Below are 15,275 nucleotides of genomic sequence, written 5' to 3'. Positions count from 1 at the left end.
TCTCCCCTTCTGGTGCCGTGTTCCCAGCTGGAGCCTTGGTGGGTACTGTCAAGGGTGTCTCTCCTTCCAGCTTGCTTTTGTTACCACTGGCCGGAGAGTCACCCCTTTTCCGTATTTGGTCCTCTTGGGGAGTGTTGGGGGGCCAATCACTGTCTTCCCCGCCGAATAGTGAGCAGATGGAGGCTATTATATCTTCGTCCAGCGCCTCGGTTTGGACCGCGGTGCTGTTTTCCTCCTTTTCTGTTGGGGAGTCGCCCTTTGGGGGAGCAGGGGATGGGTTCCCCGGTCTTCCTCCCTTGGTTCTGCCGTCCTGGGGTGCAGCTGGTTGGCTGGGTTCTGCACTTTCCCCAGCTAGTGACTTAACGGCAGCTTTTTCCGCTGGGTTGCCCTCGTGGGGAGCGGTTGCAGGTGCTTTTCGGGGGGTCGCCGCGGGCTGCGGCCCTACCCTCCCGCTTCCTTCCAAGGTCGCAGCGCGCCGGGGCCCTACCTTGTTTTCTGGCGCCGTCTCGCCGGGAGATGCATCAGCTCCCTCACATAGGGAGTCGTTGGCAGTTGAGATGCTGCGCATTTGGGGTGACGTACCCCTCCTGCCTGGCATCGTGGCGGTTGCACTGGCCGCTGGCGCGGACCAAAGTGTAGTGGGGGAAAAGAAAACCCAGGGGAATGGAGGGGGAGGAGGGGGAGGAGCGGTCTTTGAAGAAATTAGAGTTTTTGACTTCCCCTCACGGGGATGTCGGGTTAGCAGCTCAGATCCCCCCGCGAGGGGGGAGAGCAGAGAAGAAAGACGCAGTGGGTGCTAGCGGGTCAGAGTGCCGCGTCGCAATTAAGAGAGAGAGGGGATAGGCATCCCTGCCCACAGAGGGGAGCAGAAACGAAGCACCCGCCCTACCCCACGTCACCCTACCCACTAACTTACCCCAACGGAAGCGAGAAAGAGAACCCTGTCTGCTCGATCCACTGGGAGAGCAGCGAAGATAGACAAAGTTTGGGCTTGGCAGGTCAGAGTGCTGCTCAGGCAATTAAGTGTTGAGAAATTAGACCATCCCAGTCTCGAGAAGTGAGACCGAAACGAAGAAAAAACCACATGCAAAAACAACAAATGAAAAAAGAAGGTCTCAACTACCAGCGATAGTGGTGTTGGTCCCGAGATTCCAGTCTCCCAAAAGAGGGGATCGGTTTCCGGGTCCAAGCTCCCACAAATGTGGAGTCGGTCCTCTAGGTCCTGACTCCCCAAAGGAGGGGGTCGGTCCTTGCTAACAAAAGTTAGTAAGAAAAAACACCTTAACCTAGCCCGAAAGCCCGGTGGTGGGTCAAGTTTAGTAACTGAGGGAACAGATACTACACTTTGATCTTGACCAAAAGGCCAAGTAACAGAATATTCAAATTAAAATGAAACAATATTGAAATTGACGTAATAAAATTAAAATGAAACAAAATTAGAAAACAATATTTTTTATTAAATGAGTTTCATTGGAGTCAGAATTTTTTGGTACTTATGCAGAGAGTGGTCCGTGCTGAAATAACGTTATTATTTAAAAAGTCATTCTTAACATGGGGAGGGGATGGTGTTTTCTGTACTTTAACCTTACAATTGAATGAAAAAACATATCATAAAACTTTGAAATACGATTTAAAAAATACCGCGGATCACTCTAGTGCATTAGCATCATTATTTTTTATTAAATACAGAAACAAATAAATATAAATACGATATTGTTGTTCTCGGATACGCGGAAATACACGACTCCATTTCCTTCTTCGCCATACAAATTTCAACAAATGTAGAGACTAAACATAATTATATTTTTTATAATAATAATTAATAATTAAAAAAAAAAATTAAGGTATTTTTTTACGACCTGCCCCAACATAGTATAAACACCCCCCAACCAGTAACCACCCCCATGTTAAGAATGGCTTCCGGAATAAACTCCCCCAACCTCGAAAGCTGTTCTTAACATGGGGAGGTTGAGCGTTTATAATACGCTGGGCCGGTACGTCGTAAAAATTTACCAAAATTAAATTCTTTAACAATAATTTTTTTTTTTAATTCTGTTACAATAATTACGTCAATTTCAATAGTACATCAAATGACATTCTTACAGGCGGTGTATCCGCAAATATGACGGAATATTTTCTTCATATTTTGGTTTATCTAAATTGCAAGAGGGCCTAGACAACAAAAAACAAACACATGGCAAATAAATGTTACCCAAGGCAGGATAAGTTATCCTGGGTTTGTATTACTGTACACATAGATTCGAAAAAGTTGTCAAAAAACAAATATGTTATCAAAGGCAAGATAAGTTACTTTTCTACCTAACTGGATATATTTTTCGTGTTTTTATTTAATGTAACATATTTATTCAGCTCGAAAAACATACAGTGTTTACCGATGTATTCGAAAATTCAAGATGGCGTCTCACACCCTCTTCAACATGGTAAGTTTGGAAAAAGATGTTATAAATAAAAAACTATACAAAATACTATTAAAAACCCGCCGAATATATGTCAACCTGTGTCTCGGTAACATATATTGAGGGAGTTTTTAACAGTATTTTATCCGGTTTTTTATTTATAACACCTTTTCCCAAACTTACCGTGTTAAAGAGAGAATCAGACGCCATCTTTAATGTTCCAATACATCGGTAAACACTGTATGCTTTTCGAGCTGAATAAACATGTTACATTGAATAAAAATACGAAAAATATATCCAGTTTGGTAGAAAAGTAACTTATCTTGCCTTTGATAACATTTATTTGTTATATATTTGCTTTTTGACAACTTTTTCGAATCTATGTGTACAGTAATACAAACCCGTTATCCTTTTACCTACATAGATAAGTTTTGTTGTTCTTGTTTAACTTATTTTAAAGCGTTTATTTACTTTGAAACGTAAAAAGTGTCGACTGCTAAGTTAGAACAAGAAAGATGGCGAACACATGATCATTTTTAGTTTCGATAATCGCTTGAAAATAAAAAATTAAACAAATATTCATAGAAACCCACCCAATAAATGTCACTACTGTGACTCACTCGGCACTACTTACATTTCGAAATAAATAAGCGCTTTAAAATAAGTTAAACCCACAAAAAATAACCTTATCCAGCTGAATTATCTTACCTTCGGTAAAATTTATTTGTTATATATTTGTTTCGTGACCACTTTTTCGGCGTGTTGTCTATAATAATAAATGCCGAGATTATTAATATTGAATAAATACTTTATGAAACAAAGATAGAAAAAAAAAACATGTAAAAATTGTAACTGGATTTTCATTATTTTGTAAACATTAAGGAAAAAACCGATTCGGAATTAAGTCTTTTTTTTTTTTTATGTATATAAAAAGAAAAGAATCAATGATATTTATACATTAGCACTGTATTCTCATAAGCTAAACAAAATATACACACATAGATGAAGTATATAAAGATAGATATAAATAGTTTTACTGATATACTTACGTACGTCGAAAAGAAAACGATAAATATAATGATCCTTTTAGTCTACACCCATTCCGGTTCAGCCATTTTGGAATTGAAAACGAGGCTGTCTGTCAGTGAAAACTAACCGATTTAGCAGAATTCATTTATGCATTAGTTGTGTCTCTTCTTCAATCTTAACATTAATAAATTATGAAACCCTGGTGACTACCCGTTGAGCTTGGAATGCTACAACACCGTAGGATAAAGCCCCAAAACCCTGATTAGTTATTTTCAGCTATGAAGGACTGTGTGACGATGATGACGATGATGATGACGATCTTTTTATGAAAATCGCTCCAGACAAGGCATGTAACCACTTGATGTAAAAAGCTAATATATGTGTGCGTGTGTGTGTGTGTGTGCGTGCTAGATCTACGTCAGATGTGCTAACAGTTATATCTCATAAGATTAGCGAATCTTTCGACAGAGCAATTACTCTTGACATATCAAAGGCCTTTGATAGGGTTGATAGGCATAAAGGTCTACTCCACAAGATCACCAGCTCTGGTATAGCTGGAAATGTCTTTTCAATTATTAAATCATTTCTCTCTGATAAGTTCATGAGAGTAGTGGTTGATGGGCAAAAATCAGAAGTTCACACTATAAATGCTGGATTCCCTCAGGGGTCCATCCTAGGCCCAACTCTCTTCCTGATCTACATCAATGATCTCCCAAATCGTATCCTAAGATCATTTGTAGACATTTATGTTGACGATATTATCATCTATAGCAACACTTCAAAGGCCCTAAATGATCAAGTTCTCTCGAATTTGCTCTCCTCTGATCTTGAGCATATGTACAATGGGGAAAGAGGTGGCTGGTTAATTTTAATGCATCTAAAACCAAGCTTCTATCTTTACATCATCAAGGCTCTGGTCCTCATCTGGCATCAACTGAAATGAATGTCTCTTATCTTGGGGAGATGTTTTGACAAGCTTCTGGGTTTGATCATTACTTTTGATCTGAAATGGAACACATACATCAAATCTGTTGCCAAGGTCACTGGAAAAATGGTGGGATCATTCTATTGCTCCAGTAGATATCTCACTGCTAATGCAATACTCTACTTGTATAAGAGCCAAGTACGTCCAAGGATGAAGTACTGTTGCCACATCTAGGCAGGAGCTGCTAGAAAGATCTTATCCTGCCTTGACTTTGTAACCTAGTGGAGGATGCCCTTTCCTCTTCCCTGGAACCTCTTCCCTCAGAAGAGACATTGCCAGCCTGTCTCTGCTTTATCGTTATTTTCATGGCAAGTGCTCGTCTGAGCTCCAATCTATGATCCCCCCCTTGTCAAACTTCCACGAAAAAACAGTCATCTGAAAACTAGCTGAAAACACTATCAATAATTTCCCCCACTCTTTATCTGTGCCTAAATCTAAGCATAGATTCCATGAATAAAGCTTCTTTTTTAGAACTGCATACCTGTGAAACTCTCTTCTGTTTCTCTGTTTTCCAACTGACTACAACATGGTTGTCTTCAAGTCCAACATAAACAAGTTCTTGATGAGCCGTTCCCCTTAAGTAATCCAATTTACCAGATTTACACTACTAATAATTGTTATGAGTTTGTCCTATTGACTACTGTAAACTCGTTAACCTTTATCCTCAAGTAACCTCCGGGCCTTGATAAGTGGTGACTCCTTTGTAAAACAAAAAAATGTATGTATATATATATATATATATATATATATATATATATAGAGAGAGAGAGAGAGAGAGAGAGAGAGAATAAATGACAAAAAGTTATATTCCAAAATTCATGATGTTGACCATCTTATAATTTATTCCTTTAATTCAGTTGACTTATACAATTCTTGACAGTGTCTGTTTCGTAGCGCAGAATCAATCACTTAATTCTTATATCAATCAGTGAATCTATTACGCCCTTAACTCATCAGAAGAAATAGCAACAATCAATCCGTCAAAAGGAATTGAAATGTGATTTGACATGAATAAAATCCGAAAATTGGAAGATAAGCTGCAAATACCTTTTCATTTTTCTATTACGCCATAAGATGGTCAACATCATGAATTTTGGAATGTAACTTTTTGTCATTTATTCTTGCTATTGCTCTGTAATTACATTGAGCTTCTTAAATAAGGATTGATATATATTATAAGAAAATATATTTCTACAGAAATATATATATATATATATATATATATATATAAAGTAATGTGATTGATAATTTAAAATTTAAAAATCAAATTTTAATTAAATTAAAAATCCGTTTCATAAGAAGGAACAACAACAAAATCATTTTTTTGATTTTGTTGTTCCTTCTTATGAAACCGATTTTTAATTTAATTAAAATTTGATTTTTAAATTTTAAATTATCAATCACATTACTTAATATTGAATTAGCTCTAGGACATTTAACTATCGAGCTTATTATATATCTAAATTACAACGAGCACTTTCTATTTCCTGTATTTTAATTAAACTAGTAATTTCACTGTTACATTAAAATACACTCAGCTCTTTAGACTATTGTTCTAATCTCCTTTAAATATATATATATATATATATATATATATATATATATATATTGCAAAAATACTTGATTTGTTCATCAAATTTCCTCTTCAGGGAAACAATAAATGTAAGAAAAAAAAAATGGAAAAGGCAAGGTAGTCTAGACAGAAGACGGATCGACCGGTCTCTGAATTCATGACAAAGACGAGAGTATGGGTCGAAACTCTTTTCCTTTACAAGAGAAAAACAAAACAAAAAAAACATCATTGAAGTGGAAAAAGATTATTGCATATTTGTAAATGCATTGTTGGAAGCTTTTAGAGACTGAAGAAATCCTCCAAGACTAAGGAAGTTATTACTGTTAGCGTAATTTTACAAAGAAAATTTTACGAATACGAAATACTAGGGAGAAAAAGCTTGTGAGCATAGAATATTCATCCATTATTGCTTGCTTAAGCTTTTTTAGTAAGAGATAGGGTATTTCGTCTGTTTACAGTTTTTTTTGTAACACTTTTGTGTCATTTTTCTTTACGAAGGCAGTTGAGGTCCACATGGTAATAATTTCAAGCAGCAGTTATTCAGTCTGCGAGAAATTGAGATCATGGAATCGTTGCTGAGACTTTGGTATTCTTGTCGATGCTGTTTTACATTTATTAGATGGCATATGTGAAAACTACTGGCAGCAGTGATGATGACTTGTGGAAATGCTGTCTGGACTGTTTTAATTTTGGCGTGCTAGTACTTTTGGCGCTTCTATACTATTGGGACAAGATTTCGGAAATCGTAATACTGAATTTCACATGAAAACAATGGTATATACTACGTATTCCCGGTATTTTTAAGATGATTATATCCAAAAATTACGAAAATCGAAAGGGTACAAAATTATTTATTAAAGAAAATAAAAAATAGAATTTGATAAAAATGATCATAAGACACGGGAGGGTTCAAAAGAGAGGTAATTTTCCGTTGTGATTCAAACAAGGTGGCGGCAATCTTTCATCTGCTACCACAATTAAAATTGTTTTTTTTTTTTTTAAATAATTCAGTAATATTCAGATAATTCCGATTGCATAATTTGGAAGCTACAATCGTAACTTATTAAAATTGACAAAAACTCTGTTGAAACCATTGTTTTTTTTTTATCTAAAAACTCCATTTATTGACTACAAAATCTTGTCCCAATAATGTAGAAGCACTGTACTTTTATATCGAGTTTTCAGAACATTCCAACCTGTTTACTGTCTTTATACGCAAAGAGATAAAAATAAAATCTTATGGATTTGTGTGTCAAAATGACGTATTACAGCCGTGTCTCTTACATAATACAAGTTTGTGTAGGCGACCGGTGAGAAAATCAAATTGTTCTTGAAAGGAATAAATTCCGGTCATATAGATTTTTCTGTTTACGTAACAAGCGACTTCATTTAGCTGATCACTACAGTAGAAATAAAATGGGGAGCAAATAAAAAAAAGAGCAAATGAAAACTAGACTCGAAAAGTATATTAATTTTGTCCAAATTTTATTTACGGAATAAAAATGTAGTTGCTTTCAATTCCCAAAGTAATGGTTAAAAAAAATTAACCTTATAGTAAGAATTACGAAAAAATAAAAATAAAAACATACACAAAGAAAAGTATCTCTAATTGAGAGATAATTCAAAAATTAGTTCTATCATTTAGAGCGGTGGTTCCCAACCTATTTTGGACCATGCTCCACCTAGGCATTTCTAAAATCCTGATGCCTCCCCTTTGTGATATTTAATTTTTGTTATTAAAATAATAATAATAGTAGTAATAATAATAATGAAAAAATAACTCATTCTCAAATTGCCCGATAGTCTTTGGTATAGTAAGCCCAAGGGTGCACGTCCTGCTCATGCCCTACCAAAATATTGCCATGCCCCACCGGTGGGGCATGCGCCCACGTTGGGAATGACTGATTTAGAGTGACAAAGTTTATTTTATCATCCAAACGATGGCAACAAAATATAGAAAAATATAAAAAAAAAAACAAAACAGTTCTCGTTTTCCTACTTAAAATAAAAGAACATTCTTACTTGAAATAAAAACCTGAAAGGCAAGAAACATGCAAATATAAAAAATGAAAAATGTCTTTAAAATGTCGTCTTCTTTCTTTTAAAAATAGCACTTTCAAAGGAACAAATTATTGGCTTTCTTGCCCAAAATAAACAAGTAAAGCAGGCATGGTCACCCGTGAGTGCACATTGAACGAGGTATAAGAAAAATGACTAAGTTCAGCATTTGCCTCCCTCATTTAGCCCCAAAAGTCACCAGGGGACGTCTAATCCTGGTGAAAATGAACAAACGGTGCAGTTTTAGGCCTTAACATATGTAAATTTGAGTTCTGCACCATGCAAAAAAAGAAATGACTAAGTCCATCATTTGCCCCCCCCCCCTATTTAGCACCAAAAGTCTCCAAGGCCGTAACATATTTAAATTTGAGATCAGCAGCATGCAAAACTGCTAAATAGACATACACAGAAAATTTCCGACAAATATGGTAAAATAGTCCCAAAAATGGAGTGTTTTTATTAGTCCTAAAAGAGTCCCTCGGACACATCCAAGAGTTATCACAAAGTATAGACAAACTTATAGACAAAATTATATAGAAAACAGTTAGTTACAGCTTTTCAGAAAGTTTTATAAAAATCCAAGGCATCAATTTTTTTAATAAGCACAAAAGTGTCAATTTTAGCTATTTTAACCCAAAAGGCATCCCTAGGGGGCAACCGGAGCCTTCCCAGAAAATCCATTCTGTTATTTTTTTTTACTCATATCATGTTTGTGCAAAATATAAAAAAAATTCCAAGGTGTAGTTATTGAGAAAAGTGCAAACAGACAAGGGTGACTTTATAAGTCCCCTCTCCTTTTGTCAGGGGACCAAAATGTCTTTAAAATATCCTCTTCTTTCTTTTAAAAATAGCATTTTTAAAGGTACAAATTATTGGCTTCTTGCCCCAAAAGTAATATAAAACCTAAATAAATAAATGAATAATCCTTTTACTTCAAAGGGAATTCGTTCTCAAACTATTTAGGGTTAAATTATCTTCTAAGACTGTAGGGAAAATCGTAACTTACTTGGGTAGCATGTGTGCGTGCTTCAAAGGGTCAATCATTTAAAAACAAAAAAAAAAGCAGGGTGTGAAAAGCTAAAATGTTAACACCCAGTTCGTTTTATGGTTGACAGTAACGTGAGTGACGCAGACTTATCATTTCTATGCAAATGAGGCAGATGAATAAAAACGGACGTGAAGTGAACAGCGAGATGAGTTGGAAGAAGGCGTGCTACCTATGTAGTTATGTGCAAGTCAACTTGAAGAAGTATTGAGTTTTGGAGTTTGAAGTTTTAATAAGTGTCGGGTGGTAGAGTTGAAAATTTTGACAACAGAGTATCAAGTTTTGGAGTTGGAAGTTTTGACAGCAGATTGTTAGTTTAACCATCTGTCTCTTTGAAATTCCTTTAATAAAAAAGGAATTTCTTTTCCCTGCAGTCACTGGAGTCACATGAGGACAGCCAAAAACCTGCTTGTCTTCATCTTCTCTGGTTGGTCAGCGAATTTAACTTCTGTATCCTAAATGCAAAAAAAAAAAAAAAAAAAGAAAATCAATCTGTTTCTTCTGCTGGTCTTCTTGAAACAAATAATTTCTTTGACCTTTTTACCCTATAATTAATAGAGATTGAAAACTAAAAATTTGATATACAGGGTACTGAGATTTGGGAAAATCTTTGTAATCCGTTTTCGGCCAGAAATTTGGCTGTTAAAGGGCTAAAGTTTACCGATTTGACCTTTGAGAACTCTACCAAACTCCTCCAACAATTTTGGGTATAAACACTTGAAATTTTAGATATAGGTTCCTTGGAAATGGATCTAACTTAATAACTTGATTTGAGCCCAAAACAATAAATGTTCAGGGGTCATAAATGGGGTCAAATTTTAAAAGAATTTGACCTCTTTGGTCTCTACCAAATTACTAAAGACAATTTCTGGTCTAAACATTTGAAATTTTACATAAAGGGTATTCAGAGATAGGGCAAGCTTTTTAATCGGTTTGGGTCAAAAATTTGAGCTACAAATATATAAATGTATGTATGTATGTATGTTTGCATGTCTGCCTAAAACTTTTGACAGAGGCGACAGATTTTCATAAGATCAGAATCGTTTATAAGCTCGACCCTTCAGACAACAAATACCAAAAAATTGGTTAAAAACATTAATTTCTTCACCCTCAACTGGGCACTTTTCTACAGGGAGAAGTTGCTTTTTTCGTGAATATTTTCAAAAGTCATCCCCTCTTTCTATTGTCTAGCCTTAATTTAAATCTATGTCACTTCTGGTTTGGTGGTGGTCGTAACAGCAAAGGCGTCATGTTTTTTTACATTTTTTCCTTCTTCACAGTACGGGTTTGAGCCTGCCTTCCTACTACCACTTTTTTTTTTTTTTTGCTCAACACACACCTCCAAACACCCAGGCAACGCTGGGCACCCATGCTAGTATATCTATAAAAGTGAAATTGTCTTTCTGTATGTGTGTGTCTGTGTGTGTACATTTCCCTACCAAATTACTCTGTTCATTTTCAATCTACTGACTCAAGATTTGACATAAGGGGTGTTGAGTTTTGGGAAAAAAATTTTTAATCAGTTTTGGCCAGAAATTTGGTTGTCAAAGGGTCAAAGTTCAACGATTTGACCTTTGAAAACTCTACCAAAGTCCTCCACCAATTTTGGGTCTAAACACTTGAAATTTTAGATGTAATTTCATTTGACATGAGCAAACTTTTAAATTTAATTTGAGCCCAAAACAATAAATGTTAAAAGGGGCAAAATTGGAGTCAAAGTTAAAAACAATTTTACTTCTCAGCCAATTTTTGGTCTAAACATTTGAAATTTTACATAAAGTGTATTCAGACATAGGGCAAGCTTTTGAATTGTTTTTTGGCTGGAATTTTGGCTACCAAGGAGTCAAAGTTAAAAAGATTTGTCCCTTTGCGGTCTCTAGCAAAAACTATTCAGCAAATTTTGGATCTAAACATTTGAAATTGTTTATAAAGGGTATTCAGACATGCAGCAAGCTTTTTAATCAGTTTTTAGGCGAAAATTTGGTTACCAAGAGCTCAAAGTTGAAAGAGTTGGCCTTTGCAGACTCTAACCAAACTCCTCTGCCAATTTTGGGTCTAAACACTTGAAATTTTAGATGTAGGTTACCTGGACAGGAGTCAAACTTTATATATATATATATATATATATATACACACACACATACACACATATACATATGCACATAAAGTTATGAACAGTACATAGGGCCCGAACAAAGCTGGGCTGAACTGCTAGTAGTTAACATAATCAAATCCTTCTTAGATAAGAGAAAAATCCAGAATGTCCTTGATGGTCGTACGTCAAAACAACATGATATAAATGCATGTGTGCTACAGAGGTCAATCCTTGGACCTTTATTATTCCTGATATTCATAAATGACCTCCCTGATAAAATTGTCTCAGAGATTAGTATATTCACCGATGACACCATGCTCTGTAACAAAGTCAAAAGGAAAACAAATGAACATGAACACTTCATTCAAATTCCTCTGTTTAACCATCAGAGGCAACATGAATTGGACCAAATACACTGACAAGGCTGCCCTGAAGAAAGTGGGCTCTCTTATCCGTGCTAGAAGATTACTCACACTTACGAGTATCCTGTACCGCTACAAAGCAACTATGCGCCCATGCATTGAGTATTCTTACCACATCTGGGCTGGTGCATCTGCCACTAGTTTCTTACTCTTCGACAGGGTACAAAAGACACTTGCCAGCCTAATAGGTTCTGCACTGTCAACCAAACTCCAACTTCTGTCCCATCACCGAAATGTGGCATCCCTGCACCTGTTTTACAAGTACTTTAATAGTAAGTGCTCATCTGAATTCAAAGCACTTGCTATCCCTTTGACATAATACCCCTGATGGACCCAACAAGCAGCAAAATCCCACCCCTATACTGTAGAGATACCTAGATGCTAGAAAACTTTCTACTCAAATAGTTTCTTCTCTCAAACTGCTAGACTTTGGAATTCCTTCCCGGGTCCCTGCTTCCCTGACTGTACTGACATGCAGAAGTTGAAGTGTAATGTGAACAGATATCTCACTGCTCAACTCCCTGCCTGCATAACATCCTTGTCAATGTCAACCTAAATAGAAGCCTCTTATATCAAAGTGGCACTGTACCTTGTTTGGGGTGAAATAACAATAAAAAATAATTTTTTTAAATATAAACAGTAATTAGAATTTACTTTTCTATAATCATACTTTTTCTTCAATAAACTCGACGCAAGTCCAGAGTTCAACCTAAAAAAAAAAAAAAAAAAAAAAAAAAAAATCTTTGTGGAGGAACAAAAAATGCCATATTCTAAAAATCCCATAAATTAATCAAGTAGTCATGTGTGGCCGAAGAATGAGGAAATAAATGTCATTGTTACAAAAAAAAAAAAAAAAAAAAGGTGAATTATTACTTGTCCTTGCAATGTAGACTGCATACAATGTATGGGTTCCCCGTGTTTTCATTAATATTTTAATATTTAATATATTTTAAAAAATTGGCAACTCAAAATGTAAATACAAACAGACCATACTGAAATTATGTGAGGCCTAAGGTAAAAGTATGCGAGATTTAATGAAGTCAGACTGTCAATAATGAATGAGAGCTTTTTACAAAAGGATTAGAAAACTTTAAAAATTGCACTGAAATAAGAAACACAATTTATATTGAAACTGAATTTATTAAAAAATGTATTAAAAAAAAAAAAAATGTGAAAAGGGAAAAGTTGTGTGTTGTGTCTGCGAAACGTTCTGTAGATAAACATTTTGTTGTTTCATGGATTTAAAAGACTAAAATTTATTATTTACTTAAAAAATTGCATTTAAAAAAGAAAAGAAAACAGGATTTTATTCATGTTAAAACTGAACTTTATTCAATACAAATAAAAAAAATAAAACAAGAATTATGTATATAAAATTATGTTTGAAGTAGGAGAAAATCAAAAACTTAATTATGAATTTAGGAAACTAACATTAATTAAACAAATTAAAATCGAATGATAAATAATTTTAAAAATGAGAAACAGTTTTAATACAAAGTTATTAATGCAGAAATATTTCTTTTCAAGTCAAACTTATCGAAAATCTGTTGGATTAATTTAGTTGATAAGTTTCTAAATAATAAGATTATTTCGAAACAGTATTCTGCATAATTACCAACTAATGAACTTTGAAAACTTGATACAAAATATTTAAAACTACTTGTAAATAAACAGTTTTAGTTTACAGGGTTTTTTTTTATGTAAATATGTTTGTTTGACTAAATACTTTTGAATGAGGATGAACACTTCTTAAAAATATTATTTAAAAAAAAAAAAAAAAAAAAAAAAGGGATGTTGTAGTTTGTTTGAAAAAGAAAAAAAAAATTCTTGACAAATAAACTTGAACATTTTTATACACACATGAATAAGTTTTGACAAAATTTAAAGAATTAAAAAAAAAAAAAAAAAAAAGATAAGAAAAAAAGAAAAACTTAAGGTTATAAAAAATAAAATTCCTGCTAGAAATAATAAACTTGGAGCATTTTTATACACACACACACACACACACACACACATAACAAGTTTTAACAGAATTAAGGCCTCAATATCAACGGCCGGAATGTGCCCACCCTCCAACTTTATTCTACTGCATCCTTGACAATTAAACATTCTTCCATCAATTGTTAGGACTCCCACTGCCTTCTGCTTCCAAAATCAATACATTGCTTTACTCGTCAAAGTCTTGGGGCACCTGGAATCTGCAGAATTAATCAAAGTTATCTAATTTTGTTCATCTACATGTACTTTTATGGAAAGGAGTTTCTTCCTTTACAGTTGCTTGGGGAGGAGACTGACACAGATATCACCTCCTCTTTGGCGTTTCCCAGGCACTGTCATGCTACATGTTCAAAATCATTGCACTTGAAACAGATCTTATGATGAATCTTATGCAACCAATTACCCGGCCTCTCCTGGTGGCTCAGTAAATAATCCTTCACCACATGGTTCAGTAAGTTGAGACCACCATACTTACAGCCAGCAGATTTGTTAACCATATCATGCCCCTTTGATTCTGGAGGTGTTCAGAACCTTTCTTGTCAGTCATGATGGCTCAGTAAATAATCCTTCACCACATGGTTCAGTAAGTTGAGACCACCATACTTACAGCCAGCAGATTTGTTAACCATATCATGCCCCTTTGATTCTGGAGGTGTTCAGAACCTTTCTTGTCAGTCATGATGGCTCAGTAAATAATCCTTCACCACATGGTTCAGTAAGTTGAGACTACCATACTTACAGCCAGCAGATTTGTTAACCATATCATGCCCCTTTGATTCTGGAGGTGTTCAGAACCTTTCTTGTCAGTCATGATGGCTCAGTAAATAATCCTTCACCACATGGTTCAGTAAGTTGAGACTACCATACTTACAGCCAGCAGATTTGTTAACCATATCATGCCCCTTTGATTCTGGAGGTGTTCAGAACCTTTCTTGTCAGTCATGATGGCTCAGTAAATAATCCTTCACCACATGGTTCAGTAAGTTGAGACTACCATACTTACAGCCAGCAGATTTGTTAACCATATCATGCCCTTTGATTCTGGAGGTGTTCAGAACCTTTCTTGTCAGTCATGATGGCTTACACTCAGATCAGCAGATTTTCTGCACTCGTTATTTCTAGCGCAGAAAAAGCACATAGTAGATATCTAACATGTCCAGAGATGCATGTTATGTTAGCCAACATTTGGGCAACGGTCCCCTAACCAACCAGGCGAAGTGTTGCAACACGACAAAAAACTTGTCCACAGTCTCATCTAGGTAAAGTTGTCAAGCAACGAATTGGTCACATATGCATACATAGCATAAACGGTTATGAGAGCCTACTTGACCTGTTCTGAGTCTGCTTTCTGCTTCTTACTTAGTTGCCTGTATATGGCCAGAGCTCAACCTCGCAATCGTGTGATGCGCTCAACATTATCCATAGTGCAAAGCTGACATACAAGCTCATGATTTTCAATCCACTCAACTACAGCACATCAGTCGCATCACTGTTAATCTCAGGAATTAGTCGGACATCAAGTCTTGTATTCCATCGCTGAAAGAGCGTGAAAATAATAGAAATTGATTGTCCTCCCCCTTTTTCGCTGACAACATAATTCGCACCATCTTATAATTTCACTGTGTTCTCTGAGTTTCTAACAACATGTAATGC

The 15,275-nt window shown here is 35.5% G+C and overlaps 2 protein-coding genes across 6 annotated transcripts in view; one reads left to right on the top strand and one right to left on the bottom strand.

Moving 5' to 3' along the window:
- Positions 1-3,593, bottom strand: part of LOC145241543 (exocyst complex component 1-like) — a 128,817-nt gene extending 125,224 nt beyond the window's left edge. For 2 of the 5 annotated variants that reach the window (XM_080104604.1, XM_080104607.1), the window contains exon 1: positions 3,471-3,593. The gene's annotated coding sequence lies outside the window, so the exon portion shown is untranslated. Of the gene's footprint in view, positions 1-3,125; positions 3,184-3,466 lie in introns of all 5 variants that reach the window. The other 3 variants (XM_080104605.1, XM_080104606.1, XM_080104603.1) reach the window with 3 other exon arrangements.
- Positions 3,594-3,617: 24 nt separating this feature from the next.
- LOC145241547 (exocyst complex component 1-like) overlaps positions 3,618-15,275 on the top strand; it is a 38,349-nt gene continuing 26,691 nt past the window's right edge. Inside the window, exon 1 of the mRNA XM_080104615.1 lies at positions 3,618-3,792. Coding sequence (XP_079960741.1) covers positions 3,772-3,792 — 21 coding nt within the window. The 5' untranslated portion in view covers positions 3,618-3,771. The remainder of the gene's footprint in view (positions 3,793-15,275) is intronic.

Source organism: Euprymna scolopes, chromosome 20 (genome assembly GCF_053919585.1).
Source record: "Euprymna scolopes isolate OS-2025 chromosome 20, ASM5391958v1, whole genome shotgun sequence".
NCBI lineage: Eukaryota > Metazoa > Mollusca > Cephalopoda > Sepiida > Sepiolidae > Euprymna > Euprymna scolopes.
The sequence above is the reverse complement of the archived record's forward strand: the minus strand, read 5'-3'. Positions and strand labels throughout refer to the sequence as shown.